The sequence below is a fragment of the Bombina bombina genome, chromosome 6 (assembly GCF_027579735.1).
Source record: "Bombina bombina isolate aBomBom1 chromosome 6, aBomBom1.pri, whole genome shotgun sequence".
In the NCBI taxonomy this organism is placed as follows: domain Eukaryota; kingdom Metazoa; phylum Chordata; class Amphibia; order Anura; family Bombinatoridae; genus Bombina; species Bombina bombina.
In genome coordinates, this window is record NC_069504.1 from 257,465,113 (window position 1) to 257,485,630 (window position 20,518).

Here is a 20,518-nt window from a genome sequence, read left to right on the forward strand (position 1 = left end):
TGTTAAAATCTGAAAGAGTTTGATGTTCCTCTAACCCCTTAACAACCACAACGTACCCTGTATGTCGCTGGTTGTTAAAGGGACAGTAAGGTCAAAAGTAAACTTCCATGGTTCACATAGAGCACATCCATTTTAAACAAGTTTCCAATTCACTTCCATTATCTAATTGTGCACAATATTTTTATATGCACACTTTCTGAGACACCAGTTTCTATGAAGAATGTGCAAGATTCACGGAATATGTGTATATGCACTTTGTGATTGCGTGATGGCTGCAACATGATGCATTGGGAATAAAACTTGCTAGATTATGCTATTATTGATTATGCTAATTTACTGTGTTTAGTGGTTCTTTAAACCAGCAGCAAGACTGTGCTATTATAGCCTCCCTCATGAAGGCATCCTGAAATAGCACGGCCTTAACAAGTTACATAAAAAGACCAGCGACGTACAGGGTACATTGCTGGCCGTTAAGGGGTTAAACCACTTATTTTGAAAGCAATGCAGTGCTTAATTACCATTCTATGATATGCATACAGAAACATTAGCTATCCCTTTATTTTCCAAATGACTTCCTATTGTAATCCATATTAGTGGTGCAACGACTAATATATCTGAAACTTGGTCATTCATCACTACAGGCAAAATGGCTAAATATGTGAGCATGAAACCTGACAGAGGAGCTATATGAAACAGACTTTTGTAAGATTATAATCTCAGGCGGTATGTGCTGAGAGATTTTGCCCAAAGGAAGCAAAAACAGAATTTATGTTTACCTGATAAATTACTTTCTCCAACGGTGTGTCCGGTCCACGGCGTCATCCTTACTTGTGGGATATTCTCTTCCCCAACAGGAAATGGCAAAGAGCCCAGCAAAGCTGGTCACATGATCCCTCCTAGGCTCCGCCTACCCCAGTCATTCGACCGACGTAAAGGAGGAATATTTGCATAGGAGAAACCATATGATACCATGGTGACTGTAGTTAAAGAAAATAAATTATCAGACCTGATTAAAAAACCAGGGCGGGCCGTGGACCGGACACACCGTTGGAGAAAGTAATTTATCAGGTAAACATAAATTCTGTTTTCTCCAACGTAGGTGTGTCCGGTCCACGGCGTCATCCTTACTTGTGGGAACCAATACCAAAGCTTTAGGACACGGATGAAGGGAGGGAGCAAATCAGGTCACCTAAATGGAAGGCACCACGGTTTGCAAAACCTTTCTCCCAAAAATAGCCTCAGAAGAAGCAAAAGTATCAAACTTGTAAAATTTGGTAAAAGTGTGCAGTGAAGACCAAGTCGCTGCCCTACATATCTGATCAACAGAAGCCTCGTTCTTGAAGGCCCATGTGGAAGCCACAGCCCTAGTGGAATGAGCTGTGATTCTTTCAGGAGGCTGCCGTCCGGCAGTCTCATAAGCCAATCTGATGATGCTTTTAATCCAAAAAGAGAGAGAGGTAGAAGTTGCTTTTTGACCTCTCCTTTTACCAGAATAAACAACAAACAAGGAAGATGTTTGTCTAAAATCCTTTGTAGCATCTAAATAGAATTTTAGAGCGCGAACAACATCCAAATTGTGCAACAAACGTTCCTTCTTTGAAACTGGATTCGGACACAAAGAAGGCACGACTATCTCCTGGTTAATGTTTTTGTTAGAAACAACTTTCGGAAGAAAACCAGGTTTAGTACGTAAAACCACCTTATCTGCATGGAAAACCAGATAAGGAGGAGAACACTGCAGAGCAGATAATTCTGAAACTCTTCTAGCAGAAGAAATTGCAACCAAAAACAAAACTTTCCAAGATAATAACTTAATATCAACGGAATGCAAGGGTTCAAACGGAACCCCCTGAAGAACTGAAAGAACTAAGTTGAGACTCCAAGGAGGAGTCAAAGGTTTGTAAACAGGCTTGATTCTAACCAGAGCCTGAACAAAGGCTTGAACATCTGGCACAGCTGCCAGCTTTTTGTGAAGTAACACAGACAAGGCAGAAATCTGTCCCTTCAAGGAACTTGCCGATAATCCTTTCTCCAATCCTTCTTGAAGAAAGGATAGAATCTTAGGAATCTTTACCTTGTTCCAAGGGAATCCTTTAGATTCACACCAACAGATATATTTTTTCCATATTTTGTGGTAAATTTTTCTAGTTACAGGCTTTCTGGCCTGAACAAGAGTATCAATAACAGAATCTGAGAACCCTCGTTTTGATAAGATCAAGCGTTCAATCTCCAAGCAGTCAGCTGGAGTGAGACCAGATTCGGATGTTCGAACGGACCTTGAACAAGAAGGTCTCGTCTCAAAGGTAGCTTCCATGGTGGAGCCGATGACATATTCACCAGATCTGCATACCAAGTCCTGCGTGGCCACGCAGGAGCTATCAAGATCACCAACGCCCTCTCCTGATTGATCCTGGCTACCAGCCTGGGGATGAGAGGAAACGGCGGGAATACATAAGCTAGTTTGAAGGTCCAAGGTGCTACTAGTGCATCTACTAGAGTCGCCTTGGGATCCCTGGATCTGGACCCGTAGCAAGGAACCTTGAAGTTCTGACGAGAGGCCATCAGATCCATGTCTGGAATGCCCCACAATTGAGTAATTTGGGCAAAGATTTCCGGATGGAGTTCCCACTCCCCCGGATGTAATGTCTGACGACTCAGAAAATCCGCTTCCCAATTTTCCACTCCTGGAATGTGGATTGCAGACAGGTGGCAGGAGTGAGTCTCCGCCCATTGAATGATTTTGGTCACTTCTTCCATCGCCAGGGAACTCCTTGTTCCCCCCTGATGGGTGATGTACGCAACAGTCGTCATGTTGTCTGATTGAAACCGTATGAACTTGGCCTTTGCTAGCTGAGGCCAAGCCTTGAGAGCATTGAATATCGCTCTCAGTTCCAGAATATTTATCGGTAGAAGAGATTCTTCCCGAGACCAAAGACCCTGAGCTTTCAGGGGTCCCCAGACCGCGCCCCAGCCCATCAGACTGGCGTCGGTCGTGACAATGACCCACTCTGGTCTGCGGAAGGTCATCCCTTGTGACAGGTTGTCCAGGGACAGCCACCAACGGAGTGAGTCTCTGGTCCTCGGAGACAAGTCTGTATAGTCCCCATTCCACTGACTGAGCATGCACAGTTGTAATGGTCTTAGATGAATGCGCGCAAAAGGAACTATGTCCATTGCCGCTACCATCAAACCTATTACTTCCATGCACTGCGCTATGGAAGGAAGAGGAACGGAATGAAGTGTTTGACAAGAGTTTAGAAGTTTTGTTTTTCTGGCCTCTGTCAGAAAAATCCTCATTTCTAAGGAGTCTATTATTGTTCCCAAGAAGGGAACCCTTGTTGACGGAGATAGAGAACTCTTTTCTACGTTCACTTTCCATCCGTGAGATCTGAGAAAGGCCAGGACTATGTCCGTGTGAGCCTTTGCTTGAGGAAGGGACGACGCTTGAATCAGAATGTCGTCCAAGTAAGGTACTACTGCAATGCCCCTTGGTCTTAGTACCGCTAGAAGGGACCCTAGTACCTTTGTGAAAATCCTTGGAGCAGTGGCTAATCCGAAAGGAAGTGCCACGAACTGGTAATGCTTGTCCAGGAATGCGAACCTTAGGAACCGATGATGTTCCTTGTGGATAGGAATATGTAGATACGCATCCTTTAAATCCACCGTGGTCATGAATTGACCTTCCTGGATGGAAGGAAGAATTGTTCGAATAGTTTCCATTTTGAACGATGGAACCTTGAGAAACTTGTTTAGGATCTTGAGATCCAAGATTGGTCTGAACGTTCCCTCTTTTTTGGGAACTACGAACAGATTGGAGTAGAACCCCATCCCTTGTTCTCCTAATGGAACAGGATGAATCACTCCCATTTTTAACAGGTCTTCTACACAATGTAAGAATGCCTGTCTCTTTATGTGGTCTGAAGACAATTGAGACCTGTGGAACCTCCCCCTTGGGGGAAGCCCCTTGAATTCCAGAAGATAACCTTGGGAGACTATTTCTAGTGCCCAAGGATCCAGAACATCTCTTGCCCAAGCCTGAGCGAAGAGAGAGAGTCTGCCCCCCACCAGATCCGGTCCCGGATCGGGGGCCAACATTTCATGCTGTCTTGGTAGCAGTGGCAGGCTTCTTGGCCTGCTTTCCCTTGTTCCAGCCTTGCATTGGTCTCCAGGCTGGCTTGGCTTGAGAAGTATTACCCTCTTGCTTAGAGGACGTAGCACTTGGGGCTGGTCCGTTTCTACGAAAGGGACGAAAATTAGGTTTATTTTTGGCCTTGAAAGACCTATCCTGAGGAAGGGCGTGGCCCTTACCCCCAGTGATATCAGAGATAATCTCTTTCAAGTCAGGGCCAAACAGCGTTTTCCCCTTGAAAGGAATGTTAAGCAATTTGTTCTTGGAAGACGCATCCGCTGACCAAGATTTCAACCAAAGCGCTCTGCGCGCCACAATAGCAAACCCAGAATTTTTCGCCGCTAACCTAGCCAATTGCAAAGTGGCGTCTAGGGTGAAAGAATTAGCCAATTTGAGAGCACGGATTCTGTCCATAATCTCCTCATAAGGAGGAGAATCACTATCGATCGCCTTTTCTAGCTCATCGAACCAGAAACACGCGGCTGTAGTGACAGGGACAATGCATGAAATTGGTTGTAGAAGGTAACCTTGCTGAACAAACATCTTTTTAAGCAAACCTTCTAATTTTTTATCCATAGGATCTTTGAAAGCACAACTATCTTCTATGGGTATAGTGGTGCGTTTGTTTAAAGTAGAAACCGCCCCCTCGACCTTGGGGACTGTCTGCCATAAGTCCTTTCTGGGGTCGACCATGGGAAACAATTTTTTAAATATGGGGGGAGGGACGAAAGGTATACCGGGCCTTTCCCATTCTTTATTTACAATGTCCGCCACCCGCTTGGGTATAGGAAAAGCTTCTGGGGGCCCCGGGACCTCTAGGAACTTGTCCATTTTACATAGTTTCTCTGGGATGATCAAATTCTCACAATCATCCAGAGTGGATAACACCTCCTTAAGCAGAGCGCGGAGATGTTCCAACTTAAATTTAAATGTAATCACATCGGGTTCAGCTTGTTGAGAAATTTTCCCTGAATCTGAAATTTCTCCCTCAGACAAAACCTCCCTGGCCCCCTCAGACTGGTGTAGGGGCATATCAGAACCATTATCATCAGCGTCCTCATGCTCTTCAGTATCTAAAACAGAGCAGTCGCGCTTACGCTGATAAGTGGGCATTTTGGCTAAAATGTTTTTGATAGAATTATCCATTACAGCCGTTAATTGTTGCATAGTAAGGAGTATTGGCGCGCTAGATGTACTAGGGGCCTCCTGAGTGGGCAAGACTGGTGTAGACGAAGGAGGGAATGATGCAGTACCATGCTTACTCCCCTCACTTGAGGAATCATCTTGGGCATCATTTTCAGTGTCACATAAATCACATCTATTTAAATGAGAAGGAACCTTGGCTTCCCCACATTCAGAACACAGTCTATCTGGTAGTTCAGACATGTTAATAGGCATAAACTTGATAACAAAGTACAAAAAACGTTTTAAAATAAAACCGTTACTGTCACTTTAAATTTTAAACTGAACACACTTTATTACTGCAATTGCGAAAAAGTATGAAGGAATTGTTCAAAATTCACCAAAATTTCACCACAGTGTCTTAAAGCCTTAAAAGTATTGCACACCAAATTTGGAAGCTTTAACCCTTAAAATAACGGAACCGGAGCCGTTTTTATCTTTAACCCCTTTACAGTCCCTGGTATCTGCTTTGCTGAGACCCAACCAAGCCCAAAGGGGAATACGATACCAAATGACGCCTTCAGAAAGTCTTTTTTATGTATCAGAGCTCCTCACACATGCGACTGCATGTCATGCTTCTCAAAAACAAGTGCGCAATACCGGCGCGAAAATGAGGCTCTGCCTATGATTAGGGAAAGCCCCTAGAGAATAAGGTGTCTAAAACAGTGCCTGCCGATATTATTTTACAAAAATACCCAGATTAAATGATTCCTCAAGGCTAAATATGTTTATATATGAATCGATTTAGCCCAGAAAATGTCTACAGTCTTAACAAGCCCTTGTGAAGCCCTTATTTACTCTGTAATAAAAATGGCTTACCGGATCCCATAGGGAAAATGACAGCTTCCAGCATTACATCGTCTTGTTAGAATGTGTCATACCTCAAGCAGCAAAAGTCTGCTCACTGTTCCCCCAACTGAAGTTAATTCCTCTCAACAGTCCTGTGTGGAACAGCCATCGATTTTAGTAACGGTTGCTAAAATCATTTTCCTCTTACAAACAGAAATCTTCATCTCTTTTCTGTTTCAGAGTAAATAGTACATACCAGCACTATTTTAAAATAACAAACTCTTGATTGAATAATAAAAACTACAGTTAAACACTAAAAAACTCTAAGCCATCTCCGTGGAGATGTTGCCTGTACAACGGCAAAGAGAATGACTGGGGTAGGCGGAGCCTAGGAGGGATCATGTGACCAGCTTTGCTGGGCTCTTTGCCATTTCCTGTTGGGGAAGAGAATATCCCACAAGTAAGGATGACGCCGTGGACCGGACACACCTATGTTGGAGAAATTATTTTTTAGTGCACATGCAGCTGGCAACAAGCCCTTACCAAGGCCAAGGACTTTTGTAGCAGCTTCTCTCCTGTGACAGTACATGTGTGTGACGCTGGATTATCTGTTGCCGTAACAGGCTTTACACCAGCTGCTGCTGTTAATCCGCTCATTGCTAGAGGACTATAGAGGTTCTAAAGTTGGATTTTTATGAGAAGCTCTAGAAGATGAGCTATAGTGTTATTTGTGCTTTTAGTCATATTGGTATTTCATTTAGAATGACGTGTGCCATTTAACATAATAAACTGAATGTTGTTTTAACATCATATGATATTATAAATATGTGTATAAAATCTATCCTTTGCTTATTGGTAGAACTTTCTTTTAAAATGATAGTGCCCCTGCTTTAGTTGCAGCTTTTCCTTATTTACCAGGCTTTCAAGTAAGTTCAGCCCTAACCAGGGTAATTTATGATTTAAATCTTGCTAAATAAACAGGTAAGGTGTGAGGTTAGAGTATGACAGCAGCTTAAGAAAAATGGCAGTCAATAATATTTTTGCAGGCACTGCTTTAGCCCTTTTTTAATATAAATATATAATTTTTTTTTTTTTTTTTTTTTTAAAGAGAGTGGTTTGGAAAGGACATTAAATTCATTGTAATATTAAATCTTACTGGAAAGAAGTGAGAATGAAGAAAGAAGACGCAGAATATAATGCTGGTTACTGCTAAGTACAGTCTTCATGCAGGAACAAAATTATTTAAGGGCGAAGAGTAACAAGGTTTCAAATCCCCAAACAAACAGAAATCAATTTTTTCCCAAAGACAACAAGTAAGCATGTAAAAGCGCAGCTGACACAATATCCCTTCTGCAGAGAATCTGATGCATGAGAATTCCTAAATTGTTTTTTTTTGTGTGGCTGCCTGTCTAACACTGCAATTGGGAAAGTTTGCTGCCTTGCTTTATCACACCATTCCTAATAGCTACTAAAATCACTATTATGGTATGTAACTCAAGTGAAAATGGCAGTAAAATAAACACATTTCAAACTGCTTGAACATGCGTCATTAACAGTTTTTATAAAAAGAGAAAATCTATATTAACATACAGCTCCACTGCTGCTAAAAGCTGTAAAACGTCGCCACCGTTCATGTAGTATAGATAGAATAGCAGGTCTTCTCCATATCGACCGAGTTTTATTGCAGCCAACTGAGCAAAAAGAAAATGATATTATTAAACATTTTCAAGTCATTGTTTTCATAAACTTCAGTACCTTAAATGAACAAAACAAAACCACTATAAAAATGAGGACAAGAAGTCAAGAACAAATTTCCACGTCTGCTTAAAAAATGTATTCTTACCTGATACATACATTTTTTCTTTGTGATGAGAGTCTGCGGTTCTAACTTTTGTGAATTACATCACCTGGCCACCAGACGGAGGCAAAGAACACTCTACACCAGAGTTTTAACTATCCCTACTACTTCATCATTCCTCCCAGTATTGTTAGATAGATGAGGGATGTAGAAAGTAGGAAAGATCTTAGGGTAATGAAATGCGAACAAGGACTGCCGACACCAAGAAGAAACAAAATCATGGACGGGTCCATGGACTCTCACTACCAAGAAAGAAATGAACTTATCAGATAATAATAAATTATGTTTTCTTTCTAATAGTAGTCCACGGTTATTACTTTTAGGAACCAATATCCAAGCTGTGGAGTCCACAAAAAAAGGAAAGGACGGGTGGGAGAATAAAGGAGAACAAAAGGCAGGCCTTCAAATAGAAGAAACCCCCACCTGAAGAACCTTTCTGCCAGAAGCTGCTTCAGTCGAGGCTAAAACGTCAAAATGATAACATTTGGTAAAAGTATGCAAAGATGACCAAGTCACTGCCTTGCATATCTGTACCACAGAAGCCTCATTCTTAAAGGCCCAGGAAGAGGAAACTGAGCAGTAATTATAGTGGGTGGTTGCTGACCCGCTTCCAGGTAAGCCATACAAATCAAACTCCTCAAACAAAAAGACAAGGATACTGCAGTAGCCTTTTGACCCTTCCGTTTACCAGCACGCAAAAAAAAATAAACTGGAAGATTGACGAAAATCTTAGCTTGTAAATAAAATTTTAGAGCTCAAACAACATCCAAACTGGGCAAAGAAAATGAACAATAATTTCAGTAGAGACCACCTTTGGTTAAAAAAATAAAAAATAAAAAGTTACCGTACGTAAAACCTCCTTGTCCTGATGAAAAATAAAGTATGGATGAACTGTCGAAAGAGAAGATAATTCAGAAACTCTCCTGGCAGAAAAGATCGCCAAAAGAAACAACAACTTCCAAGATAATTTAATATCCGACAAAAGCATTTACTCAAATGGAGGCGATTGAAAAACCAAGAACCAAATTAAGATTCCAAGGGGGAGAAATAGTCTTGAAAACAGGTCTGATTCTGACTAGAGCCTGGAAAAAAGGACAGAATATCAGGTAAAACGGGCTAACTTCCTATAAACTAGGAACGAAAATGGCAGAACTCTGACCCTTAAGAGAACGAGCTGACAGACCCTGATCCAATCCCTTTTGCAGGAATTGCAAAATCCTAGGTACTAGGCTTACAAGCCTGAATTAAGGTATCAATTACAGACTCAGAGAAACCCCTTTGAGCTTGAAGTATGCTTTAGTTTACGCTTGCGCTCACCTGCCGGGGGGGGGGGGATAGCAGCAATAGCCTCAGTAACCAATGACTGAAGCTGTGCCTTAAACTGAGGAGCAAATTCAGCCACAGCCTTGTGAGTGACAAATACTGGTGGAAGATCCGATCTAGGTGCTGGACCTGGGTCTTGAGAACGGTTCTGTAGAACCGATGCCAGACAGGACTCACAAAGTTGAGCTGGAGGGCATACCATGGAAAATGTACACAATAAGCATTTATCAGGAGGAAAAATGTTTGAGGAATCACCCTCCTGACAATCCTGCCTAATGGCTTCAGCCCTAGATTGGCCCATCTCCATAAGTAGAATGCACACACTAAAAAGGAAATTTCCCTTTATGTCTGAGTATTGAGTGATAGCAAATAATTTTTCCAAACACTAGTACCAATAGTATGTGCACAAAATAAAACTACTAGTCATATAATTTTAATAACGGCACCTGGTATCTGGTGTAAAAGTCCTGATACCAGAGTCCAAAGGGAAAAGAAAGTTGCCACGATTGGCAGAGGAGCAAGCCGCTGCATCAACAGCCACTTGAAGTACTTCCCTCAGCATGGAGATCGGAGAGAAAGTGCGCCAGAGATATGCTCCGTCTCTCATTCAGAACCAAATGTACAGCGTGATGCCAGACCTCAGCGCTCCAAGCTAGTCAGATCACGTTGGAGCGCTGAGACCATTGCCGTCCGCATCCAGAGGAGGATGATAGAACTCAAGCGGACAGAACTTGGAGCAAAATAACCCCACACACCCCGGAATACACAAAAGGGGGTGCAGATAGGTTCCCAAATAGGGATAAATAAAATATAAGACTTTACCATATGCAGCCCCCCCGCACATGCACTACATACAGAGCATCAGCCGTGAGTAGTAACAGGCGGATACATAGAGGGAGGAATCTGGACTGTTCCTGCAGACAAGTAACCTCCCAATACTAAGTGCCATTATAGGAACAGACAGAGCCCAAAAGGCAAGTACTTACCCCCACAGAGAGTTCTCACCTGCACTGTCTTTCCAGCCCTGTCATGACCTGAAACAGACTGAGGACAGGTGTGGGAAGACGTGCAATTTCTGACCAAAGGGGGGATGCAAAGGTACTACCCTGCAACACCCATGGCTAGTTTGTGACTCAATTCCAACAAGGAGAATAAAATCTGCACAAACAGCACCCTTCAAAACCCCTTCTCTTCCAGGAACCATCCATTGAAGGAGCATAGCTGAGGATATTCATATAATTAACAGCATCTCAATCCATCCCTACTCCGTGACTAGGCAAACAAATACTGGAAAGGAGGGGGAAGTAGGAGCGATAGTTAAAGGGACATGAAACCCAATAAATTTCTGTCATGATTTAGGTAGAACATACAATTTTAAACAACTTTCCAGTTTACTTCTATTATCAAATTTGATAAATTCTCTTGGTATCATTTGTTGAAGTAGCAGCAATGCACTACTGGTTTCTAACTGAACGCATGGGTGAGCCATTGACAATCGGAATATATATGCAGCCACCAATCAGCAGCTAGAACCTTGGTTCTTTGCTGCTGCTGAGCTTACATAGATAAACCTTTCAGCAAAGGATAACAAGAGAAGGAAGCAAATTAAATAATAGAAGTAAAATGCAAATTTGTTTAAAATTGTATGCTCTGTCTGGATCATGAAAGTCTAATTATGACTATTATGTCCCTTTAAACCTCTGGTGTAGGGTGTTCCTTGCCTCCTCCTGGTGGCCAGGTAATGTAATTTATAAAAGTAAGGACCATGGACTCTCACTACCATTAGAAATATATAACTGAATACAATTTACACTGACCAAAATCATTGAAATCATCAAGGATAAACTGTAAGAGATTTCAATGGGACCCAAACTTAGGTAAATAATGTAAATGAAGTAGTCCTAAAAACAATCTAGTCTCTTATATTTTGTGACGAGCTGAGTTTGGTCATGCACTGAACCATCTAAAATGCTGCCTATTCTTTCTCAACGGGACACCCATCTGACACAAAAGGGCTATAGCAGGATTACACAGGTAATCAGAGAGAACAAGTATACACCATTAACTGTATACATTATTAACTCTAAAATAAAGGAATTTACTGTTTTATGAAAAGAAGACTATGTTCTGAACAAATGTATGTTATCTTTGGTTGTGGGGTTTATCTTTAACAAGTATATAATATGATACGTTTCTCTAATTTCCCTGTGGCCATTAGAGCTTTCTCTAAGCAATCACTGCATAGTGTGTAGCTGTACCAGACATAGATAAAAATGTAAGAGCAATGGCTTTCTTGCTCCCAGTATTTGAGCAGCTTTGTAGTAGAACTTTCACTGTGAATGTAACCTACAGGCATTGGCCCAGAGGCTGCACTGCACTGCCATTACCATGCATCCTTTGATTTCCAGCAACATCACATTGCTGATCACCCAATGGTACTCTAAGCATAGCTGATAAAGAAATGGACCAGCACATGGCCTACTGTAATCTCTGCAGGTCACATGCACAGTTATTTCGAAAGTAGTGATAACATTTACTAGAAGCACTTTTGCTTAAACAAGGGTACTGCAATTTTTTTTTAGCACACTATGAAATGCACCCCTGAACATTTCAAACGGTACCAGAATTCCCTTTAAGTACTACAGTATGCACTCACAACTATTCATAGCTCTGAAATTCACAATTGTATATGATTATGTTTCATTCAGACTTAAAAGGTCATAAAAGTGCAAAAAGAAAATGTTATGTTAATTATATGCAAGCGATAGTGCAATAATAAAATGTTCTGCTATTTCTGCAGGCTAAGTCCATTTATATAGGCATGTTCTTGACAACAATGGATTTAGGCTTCAATTAGCAAAGCAGCTATATCATTTACAAAAATAAACCCAAAAAAGCAAACAATGTTTCATGCTTTCTGTATCATACATACATTAACAGTATTCCAATATTAAAAATATATATAATTAAAATAAAAACAAAAAAATACAACTTACCTTATCTCTAATGTGAATATTTGTTAAGTATTCAGAAGGGACGTGGAAATCTAAACAAAGGGACAAAATCAGAAAGACTTGAAAAACAACTCCATTTGCTTTTACTGTATTTGACAGCAATATACAATACATTTAGCTATTTTTTTATACCTATATCTTGTGGTCGACAAGGCGAAGATGCCCACGGTGATGCAAATTTTGGATAAAGATTTCTGAGGACAAAACAAAATAACAGAACTTAAGATCTAACTACAAACAAATTCCTAAAGTTAAAAAAGAAAAAAAAAGATGAAAGTAGATCAAAACTAATAATGATACTATTTTATATATGACTTTTTTTTAAATAAGATTTGTTAGTACCTTCTTACCATTATCATTTTACATTTAGAGCCAGATTACAAGTGGAACGGTATTTAAAAGGGACATTAATCACTAAATAAATTCTAGATAGAATGATGCAGTCTGTTAATAAAATGTAGATGTAGTTTTTTAAAAATGTAATTAGTTGTTTGAATAGTGAACAAATAAGTGTAAATTTGAATGTCTATAAAACAATAGAAATGGGCATGTTGTAACTTAGGTTGCTTTCTCTGCTGCAGCCAAATAGGGACTGTAATAAATAGCTCACTACAGTGTGCAGCCAACGGCTATGTGGACTATAAGTTTTCTGTACTTCTATTTCAATGAGGAACTAAAATGCTCACAATTTCTAAATGGAATTACAGGAAAAGGGGACAAAATAAAAACGGAAAGTATATTGTAGTTTTTTTTTTATAGATTCAAATTTAACATTTTATATTACCATCTCAAAGTGTTTAATGTCTCTTTAATGCTACCGCTCGAGCATTAACTCTGCTAGAAGTAAGCTTTTTGTGTGCATTGGGTATCACTCTTAATACAAGTTGAAAGTAAACCGTTTTCGCTCGCACGCTAAACCAAATCGCGTAAAAAGCCGAACTTAGAACATCGCACGCGCAATACAAGTGGGGGAAAAAAAAATCACCCTACTCGCACACAAACACGATCGCATATTCTCAAGTGTGCAAACCCAACATGAAAACATTAATATTTCACATTCCAATGTTCTTCACATAGCATAATATATAGGGGTAAATTTATCAAAGCCATTCTCCTTTAATTCTGTCCAAAATATCGCATACAAACTGATAGTCATATTCATCAAAGCACTCTGCGCCTATAATTGGCAAATCTGAAAGAAACTTCTTCGCACATCGCTTGCATTTGACTAGGCGCACAGGAGCGCTCCTGAGTGTAACAATATACATTAGTAATAGGCGTTATTTAACAGCCCGACCAACAAATACGCCCGGTTTCTTATTTATCATTACTTTGCGCCGATAGGGAACTGAAATTTCGGCTTCAATTGCGTGTTGTATATTTCGCCATACAGACTGAGGCGAACACCATTATAATACATGCTTTTACAACTTGTGATGCAGTACTTTCTTCTTTTAACAAATTTTTTAAAGGCTCAGCGCCAAGAAGAGACTGTAATTGCCAGAAATTTGCGCTTTCACAGGCGCATATGGGTACCAACAGTTTTATATATATATATTTATATTTTGCGATCTTAAATTATCAACATATGGCAAAAACAGCACAGAAACATTATATAATATAAATATAAGCTAAATAGTTACCTAAAAAACGCTTTTTTAATAATCAAAACATGGCGGCGTAAATATTTATAGGGATGTACTGTGATAAATAGGGAGTAAATGCTTTTTTCCGACAGGCGAAAAAACAGAATTTATGCTTACCTGATAAATTACTTTCTCCAACGGTGTGTCCGGTCCACGGCGTCATCCATTACTTGTGGGAAATATTCTCCCCCACAGGGAAAGGCAAGGAGAGCACACAGCAAGAGCTGTCCATATAGCTCCCCCTCTGGCTCCGCCCCCCAGTCATTCGACCGACGGTTAGGAGAATAAGGAGAAACTATAGGGTGCCGTGGTGACTATAGTGTATAAAGAATTTTTTTTTTAACCTGATTAGGAAACCAGGGCGGGCCGTGGACCGGACACACCGTTGGAGAAAGTAATTTATCAGGTAAGCGTAAATTCTGTTTTCTCCAACATTGGTGTGTCCGGTCCCCGGCGTCATCCATTACTTGTGGGAACCAATACCAAAGCTTTAGGACACGGATGAAGGGAGTGAGCAAATCAGGTTACCTAAACGGAAGGCACCACGGCTTGCAAAACCTTTCTCCCAAAAATAGCCTCCGAAGAAGCATAAGTATCAAATTTGTAGAATTTGGCAAAAGTGTGCAGAGAGGACCAAGTCGCTGCCTTACATATCTGATCAACAGAAGCCTCGTTCTTGTAGGCCCAAGTGGAAGCCACAGCCCTAGTAGAGTGAGCTGTGATTCGGTCAGGAGGTTGCCGTCCGGCAGTCTCATAAGCCAATCGGATAATGCTTTTCAGCCAGAAAGAGAGAGAGGTAGCAGTAGCTTTTTGACCTCTCCTCTTACCAGAGTAAACGACAAACAAAGATGAGGTTTGTCTAAAATCTTTTGTTGCTTCTAAGTAGAACTTTAAAGCACGAACAACATCTAAATTGTGTAACAAACGTTCCTTCTTTGAAACTGGATTCGGACACAGAGAAGGAACAACTATTTCCTGGTTAATATTCTTGTTGGAAACAACTTTTGGAAGAAAACCAGGCTTAGTACGCAAAACAACCTTATCTGAATGGAAAACCAGATAGGGTGGATTACATTGCAAAGCAGATAATTCAGAAACTCTTCTAGCAGAAGAAATAGCAACCAAAAATAGAACTTTCCAAGATAATAACTTAATATCTATGGAATGTAAAGGTTCAAACGGAACCCCTTGAAGAACTGAAAGAGCTAAATTTAGACTCCAAGGAGGAGTCATGGGTCTGTAAACAGGCTTGATTCTAACCAAAGCCTGAACAAAAGCTTGTACATCTGGCACAGCTGCCAGTCGTTTGTGTAACAAGACAGATAAAGCAGAAATCTGTCCTTTTAGAGAACTAGCTGACAACCCTTTATCCAAACCTTCTTGGAGAAAGGAGAGAATCTTTGGAATTTTAATCTTACTCCAGGAGAATCCCTTGGATTCACACCAGCAGATATATTTTTTCCATATTTTATGGTAAATCTTTCTAGTCACAGGTTTTCTGGCTTGGACCAGAGTATCTATCACAGAATTCGAAAACCCACGCTTGGATAAAATTAAGCGTTCAATTTCCAAGCAGTCAGCTGCAGAGAAACTAGATTTGGATGTTCGAATGGACCTTGTACTAGAAGATCCTGTCTCAAAGGTAGCTTCCATGGTGGAGCCGATGACATATTCACCAGGTCTGCATACCAAGTCCTGCGTGGCCACGCAGGAGCTATCAGAATCACTGAGGCCTTCTCCTGTTTGATCCTGGCTATGAGCCTGGGAAGGAGAGGAAACGGTGGAAACACATACGCTAGGTTGAACGACCAAGGCGCCACTAATGCATCCACTAGAGTCGCCTTGGGATCCCTGGATCTGGACCCGTAGCAAGGAATCTTGAAGTTCTGACGGGACGCCATTAGATCCATGTCTGGAATGCCCCATAATTGGGTTAACTGAGCAAAGACCTCCGGGTGGAGTTTCCACTCCCCCGGATGGAAAGTCTGACGACTCAAATAGTCCGCCTCCCAGTTGTCTACTCCTGGGATGTGAATAGCGGATAGATGGCAGGAGTGATTCTCTGCCCATTGGATAATCTTGGTTACTTCCTTCATCGCTAGGGAACTCTTTGTTCCACCCTGATGATTGATGTACGCAACAGTCGTTATGTTGTCCGACTGAAATCTTATGAACCTGGCTTCCGCTAGCTGAGGCCAAGCCAGGAGCGCATTGAATATTGCTCTTAGTTCCAAAATGTTTATCGGGAGAAGCGACTCTTCCCGAGACCATAGGCCCTGAGCTTTCAGGGAGTCCCAGACCGCGCCCCACCCCAAGAGGCTGGCGTCGGTCGTGACGATGACCCACTCCGGTCTGCGGAAACTCATTCCCTGAGACAGGTGATCCTGGGTCAACCACCAGAGAAGTGAGTCCCTGGTTACCTGGTCTACTTGAATTTGGGGAGACAAGTCTGTATAGTCCCCATTCCACTGATTGAGCATGCACAGCTGTAATGGTCTTAGATGAATTCGAGCAAAAGGAACCACGTCCATTGCTGCGACCATTAGTCCTATTACTTCCATGCACTGAGCTATGGAGGGTTGAGGAATAGAATGAAGAACTCGACAAGCGTTTAGAAGCTTTAGCTTTCTGACTTCTGTCAGGAAGATCTTCATTTCCACAGAATCTATTATTGTTCCCAGAAAAGGAACCCTTGTGGACGGTGACAGTGAACTCTTTTCTATGTTCACCTTCCACCCGTGAGATCTGAGAAAAGCCAACACAATGTCTGTGTGGGCCCTTGCTTTGGAAAGAGACGACGCTTGGATTAGGATGTCGTCTAGATAAGGTGCTACAGCGATGCCCCTCGGCCTTAGGACCGCTAGAAGGGACCCTAGCACCTTTGTGAAAATTCTGGGAGTGGTGGCTAAACCGAATGGAAGAGCCACAAACTGGTAATGTTTGTCCAGAAAGGCGAACCTCAGGAACTGATGAGTTTTGTGGATTGGAATATGCAGATACGCATCCTTTAGATCCACGGTAGTCAAATATTGACCCTGCTGGATTGTCGGCAAGATTGTCCGAATGGTTTCCATTTTGAAGGATGGAACTCTGAGGAACTTGTTTAATATCTTTAAATCCAGAATTGGCCTGAAAGTTCCCTCTTTTTTGGGAACCACAAACAGGTTTGAGTAAAAACCTAGACCTTGTTCCCCGGAGGGGACTGGGTTTATCACTCCCATATTTGATAAGTCTCTTACACAATGTAAGAATGCCTGTTTCTTTATCTGGTCTGAAGATAAGCGAGACATGTGGAACCTTCCCCTTGGAGGAAGTCCCTTGAACTCTAGCAGGTATCCCTTGGAGACTCTCTCTAGTGCCCAGGGATCCGGAACATCTCTTGCCCAAGCCTGAGCGAAGAGAGATAGTCTGCCCCCTACCAGATCCGGTCCCGGATCGGGGGCTACCCCTTCATGCTGTCTTGGTAGCAGCAGCAGGTTTCTTGGTCTGTTTACCCTTGTTCCAGCCTTGCATGGGCTTCCAAGCGGGTTTGGGCTGGGCCGCGTTACCTTCTTGTCTAGCGGCAGAGGAGTTATTAGCCGGTCCTTTCCTGAAATTGCGAAAGGAACGAAAATTAGACTTGTTCTTAGCCTTAAACGGCCTATCCTGTGGGAGGGCATGGCCCTTACCCCCAGTGATGTCTGAAATAATTTCCTTCAATTCCAGCCCAAAAAAGGGTCTTACCCTTGAAAGGAATATTAAGTAACTTAGTCTTGGACGACACATCTGCCGACCAGGATTTTAGCCAAAGCGCCCTCCGCGCTACTATAGCAAAACCTGAGTTTTTCGCCGCCAATTTAGTTATTTGAAAGGCGGCATCCAATATAAAGGAATTAGCTAATTTCAATGCGTGAATTCTGTCCATGACTTCTTCATAGGAAGTCTCTTTCTGGAGCGACCTTTCTAATTCCTCGAACCAAAAGGACGCCGCTGAAGTGACAGTAATAACACACGTAGCTGGTTGAAGGATGAACCCTTGCTGAACAAAAATCTTTTTAAGCAATCCTTCCAATTTTTTATCCATAGGATCTTTGAAAACGCAGCTGTCCTCTATAGGAATAGTGGTGCGCTTCGCTAGTGTTGAAACAGCTCCCTCAACCTTCGGGACCGTCTGCTATGCGTCCCTTCTAGGGTCTACTATGGGAAACATTTTCTTAAATATAGGAGGTGGGGCAAAGGGTACACCTGGCTTCTCCCACTCCTTTTCCACTATGTTCGCTACCCTTTTGGGTATTGGAAAAGCGTCGTCGTGCACTGGGACCTCTAAAAATTTGTCCAATTTGCACAACTTCTCTGGTACTACCATAGAATCACAGTCATCCAGAGTAGCCAACACCTCCTTTAGCAAAGCGCAGAGATTTTCTAGCTTAAACTTAAATGCTACTATATCAGGTTCTGCCTGTTGAGAAATTTTTCCTGAGTCTGAAATTTCACCCTCAGACAGCCCTTCCCTCACAGCCAATTCCGATTGATGTGAGGGTAAAATAGATAAAGCATCGTCAGCGTCTGATTGTTCATCCCTTTTATCTGTATTTAAAGCTGAACAATCACGCTTTCTCTGAAATGCTGGCAGTTTGGATAAAAGATTTGCTATAGAATTATCCACTACTGCTGTTAATTGTTGCATAGAAATAAGCACTGGCGCGCTAGGTGTCGCCTGCGCGGGCAAAGCTGGTGTAGACACAGAAGGAGAGGATGTAGAACTATCCCCACTACCTTCATTAGATAAATCATCTTGGGCAACATTATGAAATGTAACAGAGCTGTCCTCATTTTGTTTGGACGCTATGGCACAATTATCACAAACACTCAAAGGGGGAACCATATTTGTCTCTACACACACAGAACATAGGTTATCTGATGGCACAGACATGTTAAACAGATTTAGGCAGGCAAACAATGCAAAACAAAAACGTTACTGTCTCTTTAAATAATAAAATGACACACTTTATTTCTGAATGTTCAAAAAACTATGAAGGCAATATCCGATTTTTCTGAAATTTGGACCCCAGTGTCTTAATGCTTAGAAAGTATTGCACAGCAAATATGGAGACTCTAGCTCTTAAAACAAGCAAACTGGAGCTAATTGTTGGATTTAACCGTTTTTATACACCACAATCACTGCTACAGCAATGCTGCAGCTTTTACCTTCCTTAGGGGTCAACCATCCACAGAAATAAGCCTTCTGGAGTCACTTTCTGAGCCACAGGACCCTCTCACATGGAACTGCATGCACTGCCTTGGAATCAACTACGCAGCTGAAGTGCCAAAATGAGGCCTCCTCCCTCAGTACACTAGAGTGAAGGGGCCTTCCTGACTAGATTTAGGTGTCTAAAGCAAGCCAGATCAATAAAAAACGTCCCCAAGTGTATATGAGCTTATAAAACATTTCAATTGCCATCATATTGTAATAAAAAACAATCGATTTGGCCCCTAACAGTGTCTACCAGCATAAAAATCAAAAGGGGGAAGCCTGTTATCTTTTTTGCTGAGGTGAAAGAAAAATGGCTTACCGTTTTCCCTGAGGGGAAAAATGACTGTCATCTAGCATTAGCCTGTGTTGTTAGAAGGAGACTAGTCATACCTGAAGCAGATGAGTCTGCAAACTGTTACCCCCAACTGAAGTTCTCTGGTTTCAACAGTCCTGCGTGGTAACAGAAATGGATTTTAGTTACTTGTGCTAAAATCATAGCCCTCTTAAACAGAAATCTTCATTACTTTTCTGTTGTAGAGTAAATAGTACAAGCCAGCACTATTTTAAAATAACAAACTCTTGATAGAAGAATAAAAAACTACAACTAACACCACAAACTCCTCACCATCCCCGTGGAGATGCTACTTGTTCAGAGCGGCAAGGAGAATGACTGGGGGGGGGCGGAGCCAGAGGGGGAGCTATATGGACAGCTCTTGCTGTGTGCTCTCCTTGCCTTTCCCTGTGGGGGAGAATATTTCCCACAAGTAATGGATGACGCCGTGGACCGGACACACCAATGTTGGAGAAATATCATTATTACGCCCCAGCTCACCTGCGCAAAGTTACATCTATTTTTTTTATGAATTCAGGCGCACGTGTGCTTCTCCGGAGGCGACCTGGGGCGCAGTTACAGGCGAAGCACATACAGAGTTCGCCTAGCCTTTGATAAATCTAGCCCATAATGTTATATTTATTCATAAATACATATTTCTATATATCTGATGGTATTTTGGCAAGATATATACAGATATGTATAGGAATATATATTTAAAAATACTTAGAACACATTCTGCTATGTGCAGAACATTGGAATGTGAAATATTTAGTACATACACAGTGAAACATTTGATTAAATATGTATAAAATATGTATATTTCTTTTACATGTTTTCATGTACTTGACAGCAAAGGGCTCCAATGCACATATATAAAATTATGTACATATATATACATATGTGTACATATGTATATATATATATATATATATATATATGTGTTTATATGTGTATATATGTCTGTAAATACATTTATACACATATAAATACATATGTACACACATATAAAC

General features: G+C 41.4%; 1 protein-coding gene across 2 annotated transcripts in view; it reads right to left on the bottom strand.

Annotated features, from left to right (window-relative positions):
* The window catches only part of CNOT2 (CCR4-NOT transcription complex subunit 2), a 644,096-nt gene that overhangs the window by 80,553 nt on the left and 543,025 nt on the right, over positions 1 to 20,518 (bottom strand). For both annotated transcript variants that reach the window (XM_053716789.1, XM_053716790.1), the window contains exons 11-13: positions 12,428 to 12,489; positions 12,278 to 12,327; positions 7,691 to 7,791 (exon numbers count right to left, since the gene is read on the bottom strand). In XM_053716789.1, coding sequence (XP_053572764.1) covers positions 7,691 to 7,791; positions 12,278 to 12,327; positions 12,428 to 12,489 — 213 coding nt within the window. The remainder of the gene's footprint in view (positions 1 to 7,690; positions 7,792 to 12,277; positions 12,328 to 12,427; positions 12,490 to 20,518) is intronic.